The following is a 21,540-nucleotide window of genomic DNA, read 5'->3' on the forward strand; positions in this document are numbered from 1 at the left end:
TCAAATTCACACTAATCACAAACAATATTACATTGGTTTTTGTACAATCACTCTGAAATGGTATCAAATGCTGTTCAAATTCACAGTAATGACAAGATTGTCTACCATGCTGGAAAAGTTATTTTTTCAAAATAGTAAAGGTGGTAGATCCTACACTTGATCTTGGCCAAAAGACCATGAAGGTGGTAGTATAACGGTTATTTCCCATAAATGGACATAAATCTTGCTTTGGAGGTTGTTGTTTTGATCTTCATTCAGGTAGTTAATTTCAGACAGAGTTTATCATACAAGGCAGACAAACTGCAATTACAGTGGAACAGGTGTAATAATAATAATAACAACACTTTATTTGTACCCCGCTACCATCTCCACAAGGGACTCGGTGCGGCTTACATGAGGCTGAGGCCGAATACAACAATACAAGCAAAACAATAACAGTACAAGCAATTAAAATAAAACATAGAAAATAAAATATACAACATTATCAATAAGACAACACGCAATTAAAAACAGTGGGAAGGCCAAATGTAAAGTTAAAATGGAAATAATGCTGGGACATGGACGAAAGGTGATAGTGGCGTTTGTGGAAGGGCATACGAGCAGATCTAAAAAGTGTAAAGTGCTTTGGAGGACAAAGTGCTTTGGGATCATTATTCCGGGAAGGCACACTGGAACAACCACGTCTTCAGGCTCCTCCTAAAGACTGCCAAGGTTGGGGCCTGTCTGATGTCTTTAGGGAGTGAGTTCCAGAGTTGAGGGGCCACCACCGAAAAGGCCCTCTCTCTCGTCCCCACCAACCGCGCCTGTGATGCTAGTGGGATCGAGAGCAGGGCCTCCCCGGATGATCGAAGGGATCGTATGGGTTCGTATACAGAGATGCGGTCACGCAGGTGTGCCTTTGCCTTCGACATATCTCATGACTTTACTCTTTTTCCACCTCTCTCTTGGTGGGAAAAGGCTTCATTAACACATCATTAAAAACAACAACAACAACAACAACAACAACAACAACAACAACATAATAATAATAATAATAATAATAATAATAATAATATTTATTTATACCCTGGTACCATCTCCCCCAACGGGGACTCGGTGCGGCTTACATGAGGCCAAGCCCAAACAGCAAATTGTAATAAAATGAACTAAAATAAAACATCTAACAGTCGTCTACTGGGAGAACTGCAGGAAAGGAGCAATGTCATGTGATAAATCCAAAATGAAGGCTGTCCTGCTGTAATTACAATTTGACTACCTTGCATGTAGGACCTTAGTTAACCGAAACAGAATGTTTCAGTTAATTAATGCCCCTTCTACACTGCCATATAATCTGGATGATTATACTAATAATCCACATTATCTGCTTTGAATTGGATTATATGAGTCTACACTGCCATATAATACGGGGCCCTGAAAGTGTATTGAGACCACCACTACTGTATCGCCAATTAGATACAGCACCTCAGAAAAGCCTTGGTGATGTTGCTTCTGGCAGGGACACAGCAAAACATATGACCAGCAGAAGTGATGTTACTAGCAAGGAGCAGGTCTGTTTGATGTATAGATAGAGGATCAGATTGGATCCATCCCAATCCAGCTGTCCACACTTCAAAAACGCTGGGATCATTCCAGAGCTTTCTGGAAGCTCCAGGGTAAATTACGGTTCCCCTCGTACTAGATCAATGGTTCCAAACCTTTGGTCCTCCAGATGTTTTGGATTTCAACTTCCACAATTCTTAACAACTGGTAAACTGGCTGAGATTTCTGGGAGGTAAAGTCCAAAACAACTGGAGGAACAAAGGCTTGGAACCACTGTACTAGATTAACACCTGAAATCAGCACTTCTGCGGTAAAAGCAACCATACATCATTATTTATTTACTGCATTTATATACCCCACTCTTCTCACCCCTGAAGGACTCATGTGGATGCCTCACAGCAGTTGCAATGTGAATCAATATTTTTTTTGGCCCATATCAACATGACTATAGAGAAAGACCTGTAGAAAATACTCTGGCAAACAATGCACAGGCTTATATGAACCCAACACTGTAGCTTTCTTCTTTTGCAGGCCAGACAATGGTGCCGTCTTTGCAGAAGTGGTGTTGGTGCTTAGGTTCATCTCCTCAGACAATAAACAAGCACGCTTGACAACGGTCAACACTGTTTTGTTAAGGAGGTTGAGATCATCAACATGGCCCTTGGATATTGATCTTTCATCTTACAGTCTCACAGGCAAGTGTCAAAGATGGGTCTCCTTTGAGGAGAGAAAAAGTGGAGTATAAACAATATTGTTGTTGTCATTGTCATCATAATCATCATCATAATCATCATCATCCTTGGTCATTTACTGGTCTATTTGTTTATCTGTTTTTTTAACAATAGTTTTTGCTTTCCTTGCATTGTGCACTACAGTACATGATGTTGCCATAAACATGTTATCTGTCCTCACTTCTTAGGTATTTGTGGTTCAGATAGGTCCCCCCCCCCCAATGCAGACAAAAAGACTCCATACTTTTCCCTTGATATTTTATTTATTTATTTATTTATTATTTATTTTGCTTTACTTCTATACCGCATTTTTCAGCCTAGATTAGGCGACTCAATGCGGTTTACACAGTGCAAGTTATACAGTAATATACAGTTAAAAACACATCACACATTACAACAAAATCAACAATTATTATCAATTCCTTATCAATTCATAACGCCTCAACAGAACAAGATCCATTCTCATAATCCTTGTGCCATTCCTATGTTCAGTTTTACCGACTTCCTGTGTTCAGTTGTTCAGTTGCACTGATTAGCCAAACGCTTGCTCGTAGAGCCAAGTCTTGACCTTCCTCCGAAATGCCAGCAACGAGGGGGCCTGTCTGATGTCAACCGGTAGGGCATTCCATAGCCAAGGGGCCACCACCGAGAAGGCCCTGTCTCTCGTCCCCGCCAATCGTGCCTGTGATGCAAGCGGGACCGAGAGCAGGGCCTCCCCGGACGATCTTAATGTCCACGTCGGTTCATAGGAGGAGATGCGTTCGGAGAGGTAAGAGGGGCCAGAACCATTTAGGGCTTTGTAGGCTAATGCCAGCACCTTGAATTGTGCTCGGTAGCAAATTGGCAGCCAGTGGAGCTGGCTCAACAGAGGAGTGGTATGCTCCCTGAGTGCCGCTCCTGTTAACAATCTGGCTGCCGAGCGCTGGACCATCTGAAGCTTCCAGGCAGTCTTCAAGGGCAGCCCCACGTAGAGCGCATTGCAGTGAAAGATCTCAGACAGGCCCCCACCTTGGCGGTCTTTAGAAAAAACCTGAAAACCTGGCTCTTCCAACGTGCCTTCTCAGATTAGGATTCCCCACTACCAAAGCCCAGAAGCACTTTAGTAGAGCCAAGATCACTCTCAACGCACACCGCACTTATACTTTAATCTTATATCCCTCCGACACTTTTTTCAGCACTTTTAACCCTGTGCCCCACCTCAGCCGGCTCAGTTTTTAATAATGTCCTGTTGTATTGTTATTGCTATTGTTTTTCTGCTTTAACTGTTTTATTTTGCTATGTATTGTATTGTTGTATTGTGTTGTGCTGGGCTTCGGCCTGTTGTAAGCCGCATCGAATCCCTTGGGAGATGCTAGCGGGGTACAAATAAAGTTTAATAATAATAATAATAATAATATTGCAGGTTCTACCTCAGTCTCCTAGATTCAACTCTACCAGAATCGGGTTTTGGCTTTCTTAGTTTCTGCCCCCTGGCCACTACTTATGGAGAATATTTTAAATTAAACAATATGCTTATATACTAGTGGAGTTCATATCCAGTGTTTGCAGGGTGAATTGCAGGTGCTCTTCAGTAGCTATTAAATCACTTGTATACTTGTTCTCTGTCAGTGAGCATAAGTTGCTTGTCTAATCCATGCCCAGGGCAAGCGGCATGAAAGAGAAAAGGAATTTCCATCATAGTTACTTCAGAATTGTGATCTTTGATTTATGATAGGTAGCCTGAAGGCTATAAAATGTATGTATGTATATCAGTTGAAAGCAGATGGAGAGTTGCAGAGAATTACTAAAAAGAGCAATGATACGATTTTTAAGGTCCAAAATGAAAAGAAGATAATAGAAAATATTTGAAACACTCTTTAAAATGTTCTGTAATATATTGAAACTTAATAGAACCTACAACCACTTAATGTTTTGTGGCAGTTGTCTGTCTTTATGAGCAAGAAAACAAAAAACAACAGAAAGTGAAAATGTTGCTCCATAGCCTTTGCTCATTTCCAATGGGGCTTGGGCTTGTGTTCTCAAGGGAAAAGGCTGTTTGCATATTCTGTCTAGGTAGGGTATAACGAAACAGGAAGTGGGAAGAATTTTTAATTGATTTCGCAGACGGGGAAATATAGAAAAATAATCCCAATGCTGCTCAGCCAAATTATAACGACATACACCTCCACTACTGACTAGCTCACCAAAAATATAGAGAGAGTATGGTTGCTGAAACAACTGTCTATTTAAAAACTAGGAGCTGGGAACCACTGGAACTGAGAGATTTGAAATAATTCTTTTAAAGATTTCCACTGCCACCATATTAATAATAATCAGGCTGAGTTATTATTGAGAGGTTGTTCAGTAACACACCCTGTGCCACTATAGTTTTCTTAGAGGCTGTTGAAAGCTGTCTTGAATAATGTTTTGACCACAAAGGTATTCACACTGAGGCTGGTATAATTTGTTGAAAATAAGAAGAACATTTATTGAACAGGCTTGAAATATTCAGGTAGAAAAGCTTAATGGTTTCAGTAAAATACTGGCATAAAAAGCTTGTGGTTATGTTTGAGTAAAGATCTTAAAAACTTCTGGGTTACAAGTCTTAAAAGTTTCAACACAGAAAATTACTTCAGGAAATCAATTTCTGAAAGTAACTCCCAAAAATCCCCCTTAGGAACCTAGCCAAAACCCTGAACTAGCCTTCCTTAGGAAATGAATAGACCACTAATGGGGTTCTGCTCCACAAAGTATTCTAGCTATATTCTCAAATAGCTATTCTGAATACTGAACAAAAGACTGACCCAAACTTCTTCAAAACCCAAACTGCTTTCGCTAACACCCACACTTCTCTCTACCCTTTCCAAGCTCCACCTGGTCAACCGGGAACTCAAGCCTCAGTTTAAAAGACACTTTTTTGTGCCCCATCTTTCTAACCAATCCTAGCCTTCTAACTTTCCCTCCAAGACTAGAACACGCCCCCTAAAGGCAAACCTAACCTAAAATGGCGTCTCCCTGTCTCCCTTCTCTAAAATGGATGCTGTGGCTTCACCAGGTCCACTTCCTTAGGCCTTAGCTAGCCTGCTATGGTAAGGGATTCATTACATAGGGCATCAAAATATCTTTGTCATTTGCAACTAAGACAGCACCAGTAAGAACACTATAGGATGCAGTTTTACTCAAAAAGGCTCCAAGCAAAACAGAGCAAAAAAAAATCAAGTAGCCAGCAGAAGGCAGCAGTATTGTTTTCCTCTGGGTCAAATAACCTCCATTGTTTCAGCTTTTGTCATGATTCTCATTTTTGTTTACATGGGAATCTAAGTTCAGACCTAGGATTTATGCCATTAGGTCTTATAATGTTTGCCCAAATCTTGGTTTAGAGCAGGGGTTCTCAAGCATTTTAAACGGAGCCAGTTCACTATTGTGGGGCTGGACTATAGTTTGAAAAAAGACATTCACAAATTCCTATGCACACTGCACATATCTTATTTGTAGTGTTAAAAAAGGGTGAAAGAACAATACAAAAGTTAAAACGAAGAACAATAAACTTACTGTTATTTCAAAAGGAAGAATGGGCTTGCTTTTGGCTGATGAAATAGTCAAGTTAATTGGGGTTGTTGTCAGGGGCGGCTCAACCATTACACAAAGTAAGCCCTTGCCGTATAGTTGATTTTGCCCAGGGGCGCTCTTGAGGAGCTCTTGGGGGAAAATAGACCTTGACATATGCGAGTTGTAGTTACTGGGATGTATAGTTCACCTACAATCAAAGAGCATTCTGAACTCCACCAATGATGGAATTTAACCAAATATGGTACACAGAACTCCCACGACAAACAGAAAGTATACATCAGTGATTGGTTGGGGGGGGGGGGGCGCAAAATACTGTTTGCTTACTGTTGAAAATTACCTAGGGTCACCTCTGGTTGTTGTTGTGTGCCTTTAAGATGTTTCAGATGTAGGGTAATCCTAAGTCGAAAGTTTAGGGTGGAGGCCAGGTAAGTGACCTCGGAGGACCGCATCTGGCCTTAGTTTGGGGACCTCTGGTTTAGAGAATATCCTGTAGAGGTCAGGTTTTGAACACTGCCTTCATCTCTTTGTTATTTATAGGGACATCTTATTAACAAGTTTCTTGCAAAATGGGGCAACACATCTTTTTTGGCTCTTCTCATAGCAGCTAATGAATGGCCAAATAGGCATAGATCTTGCCACATTTTAAAGAAAGGAGGACTTTGTACAATGAGATGTGTCATCTTACTGATATTACATGAATTATGAAATGTATATATTAATGAAAACCAATGTTCTTATTACTCTTGTAATAACATTGTCTGTCCAGAGATTATTGTCCTTAATCTATGATTTTGATAACCATCTGGATAATATTGAATGTCTTTCACTTCTTAATCTTACAAGTTGCACTGGCTGGGAACATTTCTGTATTGCATGATGATGGATTATAACTTTCTCCAGACAAAATAAGACTGTATGGAAATGAAGCACACTTGGCAGATTATAATTTTGTCACACAACTGGCACACATTACTTCTAGATACTGAATTGTGTAAGGGAGATGAAACTGCTACCACCCTGTCTCAAGAAACAGAAGTAATCTTGTTGAAAACTCTGTTTGCAATTCCTCAGATATTTTACTTGGGTAAAGCCATTTTTGCTATGCTCTGTGCAATGAAAATACTCCCAATAACTGTGTGGTGAAATAATTCCCTTATTATTCAGTAAACTTTGTGTTTTACAAGAGGTCATGGAAAAAATGAAAATAATTCTATGTTAAAATGACTTATTGGTTTGTCTTCTTTTTCAGAAATTAATTCACAAGAAGGTGAACATCTTCTCAGCAAGTGTAAGTAGTAAAATGTGGTTGTATATAGAAAGGCTGGTAGAAGTGGAGAAAGGGAAGACTTCCCTAACCTGGTTATTATCCTTAGCTCCCAAAATGTGAGTCCCAGCAGTCTGTGCATTTATGGGAATCGAGTTCAGGTTGGTTGCCAAAACTTTAAAATTTAAACCATCTCTATTCCATTGCTGGCTAATTGATATCCCCCACCTCATGGTTCCTGTATTGGAAAGAAAATCATCCTCCTACAGCATATAAATGAGTGAAGAGATTATACCTATTACACATAGAATGCCAGACACTCTTAATCCTGGGTAGACATGAGTGTACTCAGATCTGAAAGTAGTTTCTGTTTGATGTTCTAGCTTTATGTTCATATACTGATGATGCTTGCATGAACCTGATGTAATTAGGACTAGATAACTTTAGCAATCTGGTGATAATGTTAATCCCCAGGGTTCTTACCTTGGTATATACCCATGAAAATTGTTTTTAATTGATTTTTCAAAAACAAAAGCAGTCATAAGTTTTACCGAAAATAAAATCTGCTTTAGAGGGAATTAATGGACCTAGAAGCTACAAAAGAAAACCAATATGGAGGTGACTTAGAAGATGTACACAGGAGCTCCATACTTCTCATCCCTACCCCAACTCTCCATGAGAGCAAAATTGAATGTTTCCTCAAATTCCTTTGAAGGTCCAGTTCATGATGGCAATATGTGCAAGATTCCAGGTCATTATTGAGCCTCTTTCCCAATTGTTGAAAGTATGGCAAATGGGAGAAGTTTACAGATCATAGAATGTCTAAAACCACCATAAAATACTATGAAAGAGCTAGGACATTTGCACAATAGAATCATCATCTAGAGGTGATATTGAACCCACTGAGGTCAACATGAAACTCTTCCATGTAGATGTGCATAGCTTTGATTGATTCTCATATTTCAACAATGCTATTTTTCTATTTGTTTTGCATGAAAATTATATCTAGTGTGCCCTTGGTATCTGCTGAGCTTTGGTTCCAGCCACTCCTCCCCTCGGGATGCTCAATTAGCATTATTTACAATGATGTACTAAAGTGGAGTCTCTTATATAAAACAGCAAAATCACTGTTTTTTTTTTGTTTTGGAAGGAGGGAGGGAGGGAGGAAGAGGCGAGGGGATGGAGAATATTTTCAAGCCATAGTTGGCTGAATCCATGAATGCAGAATCTGTGAATATGGATGGCCGACTATTTAAAAGAAAATACAAGGAATTCTCCAATAAATGGCAACTTTGTCTTTCAAAATGCACAATCTTAACAGTCTGTCTTCTGAAAATTGAGCAAAAAAGTATTCTTTGGCAGGTTGTGGAACACGAATGGACAAAACTGAGAGGGTCATTGGAGGAAGCATTGCAGGAGAGGGGGAATGGCCGTGGCAAGCAAGCCTCCAGCTGAATGGTATCCATCGCTGTGGAGCAACAATAATCAGCGAAGATTGGCTTGTATCTGCAGCTCACTGCTTTAGAGGGTGAGAACTTCCAATACAATACCAACAAATCCCAATATCAAAGTTTTTATAATCAGCACATATAATATATAAACACACATGCACCAGCTGTAACAGTAACTGCTACATATTGTGAAGTTGAGAGTAGAAAAATGTTGCTGGAGTTTGTCCATTCTTCTCTTTGCCCACTAATTCTTTTCCAGACTTCTCTTTCATAGGCTTTCTCCTTCTAAGGTGGCTTTATTATCTCATCTTGAAGCTAGTTCTGGGTTGTGAGGGGTCAGTGAGGAGGAACTGTAGAGCTCATTTCAATTAGTTGGAGTCATTTCAATTAGTTCATCTCGAGGATGTGGACAAGATTCTTGGAGAGGCGAGAGTGACCACATGCATCCTAGACCTCTGCCTGTCCTGGCTGATAAAGGAAGCCAGAGGGGGTTTGGCAGAGTGGGTAAAGGTGGTGGTTAATGCCCCCTTTTGGGAAGGCAACATTCCTGCAAGCTTAAAACAAGCTGTTATAAAACTACTGTTGAAAAAAACATCACTGGACCCCACTCAATTCATCAACTATTGGCCAGTTTCCAGTTTCCAAATCTCACCTATTTGGGCAAAGTCCTGGAACATGTGGCAGCCTCGCAACTCCAGGGATTCTTGGAAGACATGGATTATCTGGATCCGGCACAGTCTGACTTTAGGCTGGGACATGGTACTGAAACAGCCTTGGCCACTTTAGTGGATGATCTACACCGGGAGCTAGACGGGGGGAGTGTGTCCCTGTTGATTCTGCTGGACCTCTCATTGGCCTTTTGTTTGTGAGCATTAAATACTTGGTGTTAGCCGGTCTGACTCCCTCTACGGAGGTAGAGAAGATTGGGATAAAAAAGTTTTAAATAAATAAATAAATAAATAAATAAATCAGTTGAGAGAGGAAGAATTGTCTCTTAAAAACCGCCCTTTCTACTTTGCTATTACAGCACAAGGTCTGTATCCGGTGGAAATACATTTCAAAACACTTTTGGATACCTGAAACCATGGATAATAGTGAATTTATAATTTGACCATAATTGGGCAGAAAGCATACCATGTAAAAGCATTTGAGGGCCTAAAGAGGTCCATAAACACTTCTGGGGGTAATATATTTTGGATTTTGAGTTGGTGATACAGTGATGATCAAATCTGTGGTAAAGGGGTTGTAATAATAATAATAATAATAATAATAATAATAATAATAATCCTTTATTTGTACCCCGCTACCATCTCCCGAAGGACCTGGTGTGGCTTACAAGTGGCCGAGCCCAAATACAACAATAAAACAACAACACAATAACTCAAAAAACAAAGCAATAGCAAAGAATAGCAATACATTAACAACATCCAATGACACAATTAAAAAATAATGGCCGGGCCAATGTGATAATTAAAATTAAAAATGCTGGGCATGACAAGCTGGGGTGTTTGGAGGGGGACGGGCATGCAGATATCCTAGATGTGGTTTGTTATAGAGTCCTTAGAGAGGTTAAAGTCTGTCAATTGTCATTGCTAGGCAAAATTAATTGTTTTTATATTATTTGAATTTCAGAGTCTCAGATATCAAGAGTTGGACAAGTACTTTTGGAGCACGTATAGGAACTCCAGCAATGATAAGGGCTCTTCAACAGATAATTATTCATGAACATTATGCCAACAGTGTAATAAGTCATGAATATGATATTGCTGTTGTAAAGGTCTCACCCCCTTTACAGTTTACATCGGCCGTTCATCATGTTTGTCTTCCAGAAGCTACGCAGAATTTTCCAGAAAACACAACTTGCTATGTCACAGGATATGGTGCACTGGTAGATGATGGTGAGTAATTGCCCATATGCAGCCATTGGCTTTTAAGAGAGTGTGCAGTGTAGTCTTCCTGTGAAAGATCACTGGTCTTGGTAATAACCATATTATTATTTTTAAATTCAGGTCCCAGTGTTGGTGAACTTCGTCAAACAGAAGTGAAAATTATAAGTAATGACAGATGCAATAGAAGGGAAGTATACAATAGAGCAATTTCACCTGGCATGCTGTGTGCTGGATACCTGGAAGGAGGGAGTGATGCTTGCCAGGTATATATTAGAAGACAGCAGCCTTCGTACCATAGATAGTGGTGCCATCCATCCAAACTACACATTCCTCCCATGCTATAACTCAGCACTTTCAGGTGTAGACCCCATTTATACAGTCATATAATGCAGTTGGCAATCCAATTTTTAATAATAATAATAATAATAATAATAATAATATTTTTTCTTACCTACCTCTCCCTGTAGAAGATCGCTCCAGAACGTCTCCTCTCGAGTAGCCAAGCTAAACCATCTCCTTGGTTCAATGAGGAGCTGGCAGAGATGAAGCGAATGAAGAGGAGACTAGAGCGCGTGTGGCAGAAAAAACCTAACGAGTCAAATCGAACATGGCTAAATATACGTCACAGCAATAGAAGCTACAAAGAAATCTTTCTATGCAGCCAATATTGCGTCTGCAAAGAACCATCCAGCTGAGCTGTTCTGAGTAGTCAGAGGTCTGTTAAATCCTGTCACCCAAGACGGGATCCCTGACAACTCAACAGCCCACTGTGAAGCATTTGCTCGGTTCTTCACAGACAAAGTTGCTTTAATCGGCTCTGGCTTTGACCCCATATTAACGGCAGTCTCTGAGGATGTAACACGAGCACATGCTTGTCCAGTTTTAATGGATTCATTTCAATCTGTACAGCTTGAGGATGTGGATAAGATTCTTGGAGAGCGACCACATGCATCCTAGACCCTTGCCCATCCTGGCTGATAAAGGAAGCCAGAGGGGATTTGGCAGGGTGGGTGAAGGTGGTGGTCAATGCCTCCTTACAAGAGGGCAAATTTCCAGCGAGCCTAAAAGAGACTGTTATAAAACCACTGTTGAAAAAACCATCACTGGACCCACCCAATTGAACAACGTTCAGCCAGTTTCCAATCTCCCCTTCTTGGGCAAAGTCTTGGAACATGTGGTGGCCTCACAGCTCCAGGGATTCTTTGTAGACACTGATTATCTAGATCTGGCACAGTCTGGCTAAAGCCAGGACATGGTACCGAAAGAGCCTTGGTCGCCTTAGTAGATGATCTTCACCAGGAAGTAGACAGGGGAAGTGTGTCCCTGATGGTTCTGTTAGACCTCTCAGCGGCCTTCAATACCGTCGATCATGGTATCCTTTTGGGATGCCTCAGGGACATGGGACTTGGTGGTACTGTTCTGCAGTGGCTCCAGTCCTTCCTTGAGGGATAGTCCCAGAAGGTGTTGCTGGGGGATACCTGCTCATCCTCACAACCATTAACTTGTGAGGTCCTGCAGGTATCAGTACTGTCCCCCATGCTGTTTAACATTTACATGAAGCCACTGGGAGAGATCATCCAGAGTTTTGGGGTCAGATGTCATCTGTACGTGGATGATGTTCAGCTCTATCACTCCTTCCCACTAAGGAGGCTATGCAGGTCCTGAATCAGTGCTTGGCCTCCGTGTCGGTCTGGATGAGGGCGAAAAGATTGAAACTAAATCCAGACAAGACAGAGGTACTCCTGGTCAGTCGAAAGGCCGAACAGGGGATAGGGTTACAGCCTGTGTTAGACAGGTTTACACTCCTCCTGGAGACACAGGTTCGCAGTTTGGAAGTGATCCTGGACTCATCGCTGAGCCTGGAACCCCAGGTCTCGACGGTAGCTGGGAGAGCTTTTGCACAATTAAAACTTCCCATCACATAGGGAAAAGTCTTGCTCCACAGCTCCCCCCCCCCCCCCCGAACATCCAAAAGTAGCCTTGCAGAAGTAGCCTTGCATTGTAGGATGGCTTCAGTCGAGGAAGCTTCCTGTTCAGTATGAGCTGGGTGGTGAATCTATTTTAATCTTATTTTAACTTTAAAGGTTCCAAGGAACTGAACCTTACCTCCCAAAATGGCTTCCGTATCTTGGATACTGCCTTTAAAGTTCGGGCAAAAACCCAGGGAAGATTCATTGTCTTGCAGAAATGGGTTCAAATAGTGGCTTTAGGTTAAAGTTTTAGAGATTGGGCACAGGGATATACACATTAGGCTTGATTACTTTGTCACTTGATTACTTTGCATATTTCACAAAATGATTTTATTTCTTCTACTAGGGTGATTCTGGTGGCCCACTAGTTACATCTGATTCCAGAGGAATATGGTACCTTGTTGGCATAGTGAGCTGGGGTGCTGAATGTGCAAGGCCAAACAAGCCTGGAGTTTATACACGTGTGACTTACTATCGCGACTGGATTTTTGAAAGGACTGGAGTCTGAAGTTACCAGAACGATGAATCTCACAGGAAGTATATGCCTGGGATCCAAGATATTTGGACTATTCATAGATATGTTTTCCTTCACATCATTATGTTGCTTTGATCAGTTCTGGTTCTAAAGAAGGCACTGGTACTGGGAGTGTTCCTTACCAAATCAAGTAATTTTCTACTACTCTCATTGTTTTATATTTCTGTTATGGACTATGAGAGAAAAAGAACTACAGTTGCAGTCAGCAACTGTAGTTGATTTCTTTTAGTTTCTAGTTTTTAAAATCACTGTATTGTTGAGGTCATGTTCAAAAGATATGGACCTCTGGCTATCATTGCTGCTTTGATAATGTGGTCGAAGGTATTTTGAAGTGCACTGTTTCATTAAAGGGGAATTCTTGTACATTCCCTTTCAGCGACAGAAAATACTCCGATTTATTACCTCTCTCTTTGAAGATTAAATCTTGAAATTATACACATGCTTCCCAATACTTCTGGAGTAGGGTGAACAAAGAGCCATTGATGATCTTGGTGTGGTGTGTCTGGGTGTTTCAATGGGGCAGAGGGCTACTTCTGACCTGGCTATGCAATTATGTGACTAGTGGTACTCCAAGCTTAGATATCTCCTTATTGCTCTTCTTTGTCTTCTGGTCTCTGGCAAATAAATGCATTTTGGTGCATCTTTCCCTAAAAGGTGCGTTCTGTGCCCAACTCTCCAGTGAGCTGGATAGGATGTAGAAAGAATTCTCTTTATGGACTAAGAGTAAAATTGTGTTTTTTTCCAGTAAAGAGACAGAGAGTGAGTTTACCTTTTGGAAACCTGGACAATTAGGAACAAATCTTCTCTTATCTAGAGCTATTCAGCTCATAGACCCACCTGGTGCAAGGACAACTGTACCACTTTTGGATGAATCCCACAGCCACTTAGTGGTCAGAGCAGGCCCGTAGCCAGGATTTCGTTTCCGGGGGGGGGGGGGGCTAAAATATTTTCAGGGGGGGTTTCGGGGGGGGGGAGCTGAGTTTCGGCGGGGGCTGAGTCTGAGTGAAAGAGGGTCTAGCCTAGCAAACCTTTTGTATCATTACCCCAATACCCCCATGCATATGGGATATATTGAGTATGGTGATCAGATCATGATATGAATAAACATAACAGTTTAAATAATGCACCAGTAAGGCCTTTTCGCGAACCACCATGAGAATTTCGGGGGGGGGGGGGCTGAAGACCCCCCCCCCCCCCTGGCTACATGCCTGGTCAGAGCTGGAGTTCATTGTGAGAATCTCCCAGTGCCTTTGCACACTTCGGTAGAAGAACAAGTCATTGATCTCACTGCAATGATAAAAAGTTGTACTCCACCTGCGCTGGTGTTGGATCTCACCTAACCTTTCCACATTTGATGTGTAATTTGTTTTGCTTTGTATCTGACTTGCATATACAACTAAAAACTTTATTTTCAGGTTTTAGCATGGAAGTTCTGCTAATGCAGAACTTTGATACCCTTTTTTCTTGTGAACCTCTTTTTTTTGCCCTGGAATGAAGATTTATGGCATGGAAGTATGTGTGTATGTGTTTAGATATATATAAATGGCTATTGGCCATCTTGCTAGGCGCTAAGGGGGGTTGTAGCTCAAGGCATTTTGAGAGCACTGAGCTGGGGAAGATATGACAAAGAACATTTTGACATGAAACCAATTCTCATGTAAATGTACCATTATCAGCAAGCATATTTTTTGCACATAAGACTTAAAGCAATTATTTATCAAAATAAAAGCATTTTTTAATGGAAGAAGCAATTATTTTTCAATGACATTTATACATTTGTAGACTAATTACGTAGGTTACATTGACCAGAAAGTTAGTGCACATTACAGTGCACTAAGCATTTCTTCTGTTTTCCAGTTTGCATAGGTGTTTTTATGTTCACACTATCTTGGGGACCCGGTGATGCCTGGGTTACTTGAGAAAGGCATTGTTTGTTTTGGGAAGTTTAGCAATATTTCTGGATGCGGGGTGAACTACAACTCCTACGCAGGTGCAGGGCGGCTCAACCCATTACGCAAAATAAGCATTTGCAGTATAGTTGATTTTGCCCAGAGGAGCTCTTGAGGCGCTCTTGGGGGAAAATAGACCTTGACATATGCGAGTTGTAGTTACTGGGATGTATAGTTCACCTACAATCAAAGAGCATTCTGAACTCCACCAATGATGGAATTGAACCAAATATGGCACACAGAACTCCCACGACAAACAGAAAATATATATCAGTGATTGGTTGGGGGGGAGGGGTGCGAAAATACTGTTTGCTTACCATTGAAAATTACCTAGGGCCACCTCTGCGCAGGTGGGTCATCCCCCCCCCCCCCAATCCCTCCATTATGTTATGTTGGCCCGGGTTATTTGAAAAAGGCCCTATTTGTTTGGGGGTATAAGGTAATATTCATTTGTAATTTGTAGCTTTATTTCTTAGAAAAAAGTCAGTCTTTCCTGTTGTTTTTTATGAATGTTTCCATTAGAAAATGCATAAGAATGTGTGTGAACTGCGATTCCCAAAATCACCCCAAACTCCACCTGTATTCAAAGCTGGCCATGTTGGGTCTGTGTGCCAGGTTTGGTTCAGATCCGACGTCGGCTGCATTCAGTTCTCTCAGGATAAGGATAAACTACAACTCCCAAATCAGAGGTCATTAACCCCAAACCCCGCCTATATGCACAGTTGGCCATGTTGGGTCCTTGTGCCAGGTTTGGTCCAGATCTGTAGTTGGCTGAGTTCAGTGCTCTCTGGATAAGGGTGAACTACAACTCCCAGAGCCAAGGACAATCACTCCCAAACCAGACCTTTATGCACAGTTGGCCGTATTGGGTCTGTGTGCCAAGTGTGGTTCAGATACATTGTTGATTGGGTTGACAGTGCTATCTGTATGTAAGTGAACTACGACTCCTCTAAATCATGGTGAATTCTTCCCAAACCTCTTATTCAGTTGCCGATCAATTCCTGTTTGCTGTGTGGCATAGGAATGGGTAGGAAAGGGCTAAGTGAGAGGCAGTGGGTGGGGTCATGCAACTTTGGAGAGAGAGAGAAACCCTGGGATGTTCATTCTGGAGAAAAACCAGAACATCTAGGATGAAATGGTTCCCGAATGAAAGCATTCCTTGGGTGGTTGGTGTTGCGAAGGACATTGGCAGGGGTTGGGCTACAAGTTCATGGCGCTCACTATAATGTCAGTTGAGAGAGTGCCTTTGGAGACTTCTCAATACTTGGAACTATAGCCTGTTTGTGGAGGTGGGAGGCTGTCTGTATAAGTGGACACAGGGGCGGCTCGTCCATTACGCGAAGTAAGCGGTCGCAGAACACTTTTTTTGCCAGGGGCGCAGAGGCGCCTCTGTAAATGCCCCTCCACCGCCACTTGAGGAGCGCCCCCTCAGCTCACAACAGCCCTAGCAGTCCAGGGGGGAGCCTCGGCTTTCTTGCCTCGCTGCTGGGCGATCCTCTTCCCAAAGGGGCCGGGCCCTTGAGCCTCACCTAGCCCCTCTCGTTCCTGCTCCACCCGGCCACCGGGTGCGTGAGCAGAGCCGGCGCTCAATCATTCTCCACGTTTGATCTCTTCCCCATGACCGGCTCCCTTTCCCGATCCCCCAGCGCTCCATCCGCCTCCTCTCCTCTCCCCAATCCACGGGTGGGCCAAGGGGTAGAGCCGCCATGCCCGGCTCGCTTCGGGTCTGGAGGCGTGCCTGAAGACCCCAGCGTGCGCACCAAAAGTCGCCTCTTCTCCTGACTTTCTCTTCAACCATTGAGACCAAGAGAGAAAGAGAGAGAGAGAGAGAGAGAGCCCCTCCGGCTGGAGGTATTTCCCACCTCCGCTCCCTCCTTTGTTTTTGCGCCTACCCTCAGGAAAGGTGGGCATCTCCACCTCTCTCTCTCTCTCTTGGTCCCAATGGCTGAGGAGAAAGTCAGGAGAAGAGGTGACTTTTGGTGCACGCACCGAAGTTTTCAGGCACGCCTCTGGACCCAAAGCGGGCCAGACAAGGGAGCAAGTGCGGCAAGTGTAGTTACTGGGATGTATAGTTCACCTACAATTAAAGAGCATTCTGAACTCCACCAATGATGGAATTGAACCAATTATGGCACACAGAACTCCCACGACAAACAGAAAATATACATCAATGTTTGGTTGGGGGGGGGGGGCAAAATACTGTTTGCTTACCGTTGAAAATTACCTAGGGCTGCCTCTGAGTGGACACCTCCTCCACATACACACATAAACACATTTTCACTTTTATTATGTGTATAGACAGATTAAAGAGAGAGTGACTAGTTCAAGACACATAAAACTTTCATGACTCATTTCATTTGCTTTCCATAGCTGTTTGTTTTCTGAAATCTTTTGTCTTGCTTCTCCTTATTTGCCTCCTATTTTTCAAATTTGATATAACTCCCAGGGGCGGCTCAACCATTACGCAAAGTAAGCATTTGCAGTATAGTTGATTTTGCCCAGGGGTGCTCTTGAGGTGCTCTTGGGGGAAAATAGACCTTGACATATGCAAGTTGTAGTTACTGGGATGTATATTTCAACTAAAATCAAAGAGCATTCTGAACTCCACCAATGATGGAATTGAACCAAATATGGCATATAGAACTTCCATGACGAACAGAAAATAGATGTGATTGGTTGGGGAGGGGGCGCACGCCAAAATACTGTTTGCTTACCATTGAAAATTACCTAGGGCCGCTTCTGATAACTCCTCACATGATGCAACAGAAATAAGGCTGAAGGCTGAACAGCCAAACCGAAATCACTTGTCATGTGGGACCTGTTAATGATATGTATGCCTGCCATATTTGAAGTCTTCATACATTTGGAGAATTTAATAAACATGAATGAAGAACATGTTTGCATATAGATAGTAGCCTGGAGTTAAAGAAGAAATAAAGAATGTGATTGAATAATGAAAATGCATCTGTAAATGTAAACAAGCACTCCACACCCCACAAAGTCGCTAATGTTCGTTCATTCTAGATCTGAAATTCCAATTTATGGCAACAGCCTAACAATCCTTCATGGTCTGAATTGCTTGAACCTGATGCTGAATGAATGGCTGGTAGGGTTTCCTTAGTGTTGAAACAAATAAATAATTGTTAAAAGATTGGAAAATTTGACAAATTCAACAACTATTTAAAAAGCAGCAGTAAAAACAATAGAGTATACTTGCAGCACATACAGATGAAGCCATGTGATTCAAAGGGTCATTGTAATTGGATACTGATCATTCTGATGCATACATGTGTATTAGATGGTTCAAAAAGGAAATTAGCATAGAGTTTTAGCCTTGCAGGTATATTGATAGATTATATGTAAGCTTACAAAAACTACAGAGATATTTTATTAAAAATATATATGAGCAGTTTTTTTATGCAGCTCCCTCTGATAGTGTCACCCAGTGTGGTTTATACCCACTGCAACCTGCTAGTGCTGCCACTGACCATGCTCTGCATTCCTGTTTAGACATGGAAATCTACAGGATTTTATTTATCGTATCAGAAGCAAGCCAAGGGTAGAGTTGTAATGCTACTAAGGAGGCTGTTCAGGTCCTGAACCGGTGTTTAGCCACTGTAACGGTCTGGATGAGGGTGAACAAATTGAAATTGAATCCAGACAAGACAGAGGTACTCCTGGTCAGTCGTAAGACTGAACAGGGCACAGGGTTACAGCCTGTGTTGGATGGGGTTACACTCCCCCTGAAGATGCAGGTTTGCAGCTTGGGTGTGATCCTGGACTCATCGCTGAGCCTGGAACCTCAGGTTTCAGCGGTGATCAGGGGAGCATTTGCACAGTTAAAACTTGTGCGCCGGCTGCGTCCGTACCTTGGGAAGTCTGACTTGGCCACTGTAGCCCACGCTCTGGTTACATCCCGTATAGACTACTGCAACGCTCTCTACGTGGGGTTGCCTTTGAAGACTGCTCAGAAACTTCAAATGGTCCAACGTTCGGCAGCCAGGTTGCTAACAGGAGCGGCACTCAGGGAGCATACTATTCCTCTGTTGCGCCAGCTCCACTGGCTGCCAGATTGCTACCGGGCACAGTGCTGGCTTTAGTCTATAAAGCCCTAAATGGTTCTGGCCCTACTTACCTCTCCGAACGCATCTTCTCCTATGAACCGACTAGGACACTAAGATCATCTGAGGAGGCCCTGCTCTCTGTCCCACCTGCATCACAGGGGACGAGAGACAGGGCCTTCTCAGTGGTGGCCCCTCGGCTGTGAAACGCCCTGCCTGCAGATATCAGTTCAGCCCCCTCCCTGCTGGTGTTCCGGAGGAAAGTGAAGACCTGGCTGTTCAAACAAGCATTTGATTAAACAGTGTAATCAAACATAGGAATGGAATAATGGATGATGAGACTGGATTCTGATTTTACTGTTGAGGCGCTAATGATTGTTATTCTGATGTTAATGATTTATGTTACAATTGTTTTTAATTTCCCTATACTTGTCTCGTGATGTTTTGTATCGATGTTGTTCACCGCTTTGAGTTGCCTGAGGGCTGAGAAAAGCGGTATATAAATAAACTAAATAAATACATTTAAAAACCCAAAGTTTAAAAACTTGGCATTTTATCAACTGTTCTTTGACCAGTAACTGGCCACTTGGAATGCGTCAGGTGTTGCTCTTCCATTGTGCATGTGGCAGGACTCAGGTTGCATTATAATAGGTCGTCTGTGGTTTACTTTTCTCCACACTTGCATGTTGTGGGCTCCATTTTGTGCCCCCATTTTTTAAGGTTGGCTCTGCATCTTGTGGTGCCAGAGCGCAGTCTGTTCAGCACCTTCCAAGTCGCCCAGTCTTCTGGGTGCTCAGGGGGGAGTCTCTCATTTGGTATCAGCCACTGATTGAGGTGCTGGATTTTAGCCTGCCACTTTTGGTCTTCCGCTTGCTGAGATGTTTCTGTGAGTATCTCTGTTGATCTTAGAAAACTATTTCTTGATTTAAAGTGTTGGCGTTAACCTACAAGGTGGCTTTGCGGGAATCATACTCTGTTAACTGAAAAGAGAAGCAATAGCAAAGAAAGCTCTTAAATAAATCTTTCTAACCCCCCCCCCCCCCCCATCATACAGGCACATAATAGCACCAATTAACTTCTAATACGAAGGTTGAATGAAAAGTAATACCTTCACCTTTGTTACTTAGTGTAACGATTCATGAAGATGCCACCAATTTGTAATGAGGCCACTAATTTGTAAAGAGTTTGTCAAGGAGCCACCAATTTGTAAGGGTTTATTAATTTGATAGCGTAGCTAATAGCTAGTGATATTGACTTGGTCTTTAATGTGGAAAGGAATTGTAACAGAGACCGGGGTTTAACAAAAAAAAAAAAACCAGTAACAAGTTTATTGAAATGTAGAAGGAGCGTAATGGTTTCAATGTTTCTTACTCTCAGAGGCACATATCTTCAAAGGTTACATTTATAACATTCCTTAAACAACTCTGGAAGGGACTCTTCCTTCCACTAAACAGCTTTCAAACTTATTTTTCTTCAAACTGTGTTTCCTTCTTCAATAGATTACTTCAGTTACAAGCTTATTCTTTCTTTGTGATGTTTCTGTTGCAATATAGATTCTCACTGGGTTTCTCTCACCCTTTCTCTCATACACTAACTGTTAATATAAATAAGTCAACTCGACTTATTTAAACTATTCAGGCTAAAAGCCAAAACCTTCCTGATTCTCACTACTAAACAATCAGCCACTCCTGCAGTTCACAGACTGCAGACTGACTTACTGGTTCTCAACACACACTAGAACCAGCCTCTCCTGTAGTTCGCTGACTACAGAGTAAATGTTTTAAAATGGCTGCCCTGCTAATTGGCAGTTGGCTCCGCCCCTGTTTCCATGGTAACCCAGCTCAACATGAGCTGAGCTGGCTACCATCCCCCCTAGTTATGCAACTTTAAATACTTACCCTTTAAAACATCTATAATTATACATAACTGAAAGTCAAAAATTTACACTTCACCACTCTCTGAGTGATACGATGATCGTCCTGAATCAATTTGTCCACCTTTTGCTTGTGAAACTTGGTGGTTGCTGTCACAGGATGTCCAACTCTTTGTTTGTAATGCAAGTCAGATGTTTCCAACTCAACATCTTTAAACTTCCTCGCCCAACGATGCACAGTACTCACATCAACACAATCACCATAAACTGCTTGCATTCTCTGATTGGCGTAACACCTTCTGCTGTCAAGAATTCAATAGCTGCACGTTGCTTAAGTTGCATTGACCGACTATCTGCGCAGGGTTCCATACTTTGCACTTTAACAACACAACTGTTCAATGTAAGGCTTCCCGCCAAAATGGAACTGTAGAGGAGAGTCTATTGAACAAGCCAGTACCTACCGCATACCAGTACTGTCATCTGTTGATGAGTTATGAAGGTGTAGGCATTACTTTTCTTTCAACCCTTGTATGTCTATCATCCAGGCTTCAGTCCAAATTTTTCTCTTTGCATAAATGTTGATGTTTTGATCACAGTTCTGCCATCATTGCAACTAGCAGGCTCTCAGCTTGTCTGATCAAGTAGACACATTCTTTTCATTTTGTGCCAAAAGAAAATATTTGTAAAGGGTATGTGTCACACTCAAGGCATGTGAGCCAAATCTGGGTG

The 21,540-nt window shown here is 42.1% G+C and overlaps 1 protein-coding gene across 1 annotated transcript in view; it reads left to right on the forward strand.

Moving 5' to 3' along the window:
• The window catches only part of LOC132778449 (transmembrane protease serine 11E-like), a 92,354-nt gene extending 78,523 nt beyond the window's left edge, over positions 1–13,831 (forward strand). Inside the window, exons 6-11 of the mRNA XM_060781399.2 lie at positions 2,071–2,234; positions 7,069–7,107; positions 8,446–8,611; positions 10,167–10,432; positions 10,544–10,686; positions 12,740–13,831. Of these exons, the coding sequence (XP_060637382.2) occupies positions 2,071–2,234; positions 7,069–7,107; positions 8,446–8,611; positions 10,167–10,432; positions 10,544–10,686; positions 12,740–12,901 (940 nt within the window). The 3' untranslated portion in view covers positions 12,902–13,831. The remainder of the gene's footprint in view (positions 1–2,070; positions 2,235–7,068; positions 7,108–8,445; positions 8,612–10,166; positions 10,433–10,543; positions 10,687–12,739) is intronic.
• The last annotated feature ends 7,709 nt before the right edge of the window (positions 13,832–21,540 follow it).

The sequence above is a fragment of the Anolis sagrei genome, chromosome 6, assembly GCF_037176765.1.
Source record: "Anolis sagrei isolate rAnoSag1 chromosome 6, rAnoSag1.mat, whole genome shotgun sequence".
Taxonomy (NCBI): Eukaryota; Metazoa; Chordata; class Lepidosauria; order Squamata; family Dactyloidae; genus Anolis; species Anolis sagrei.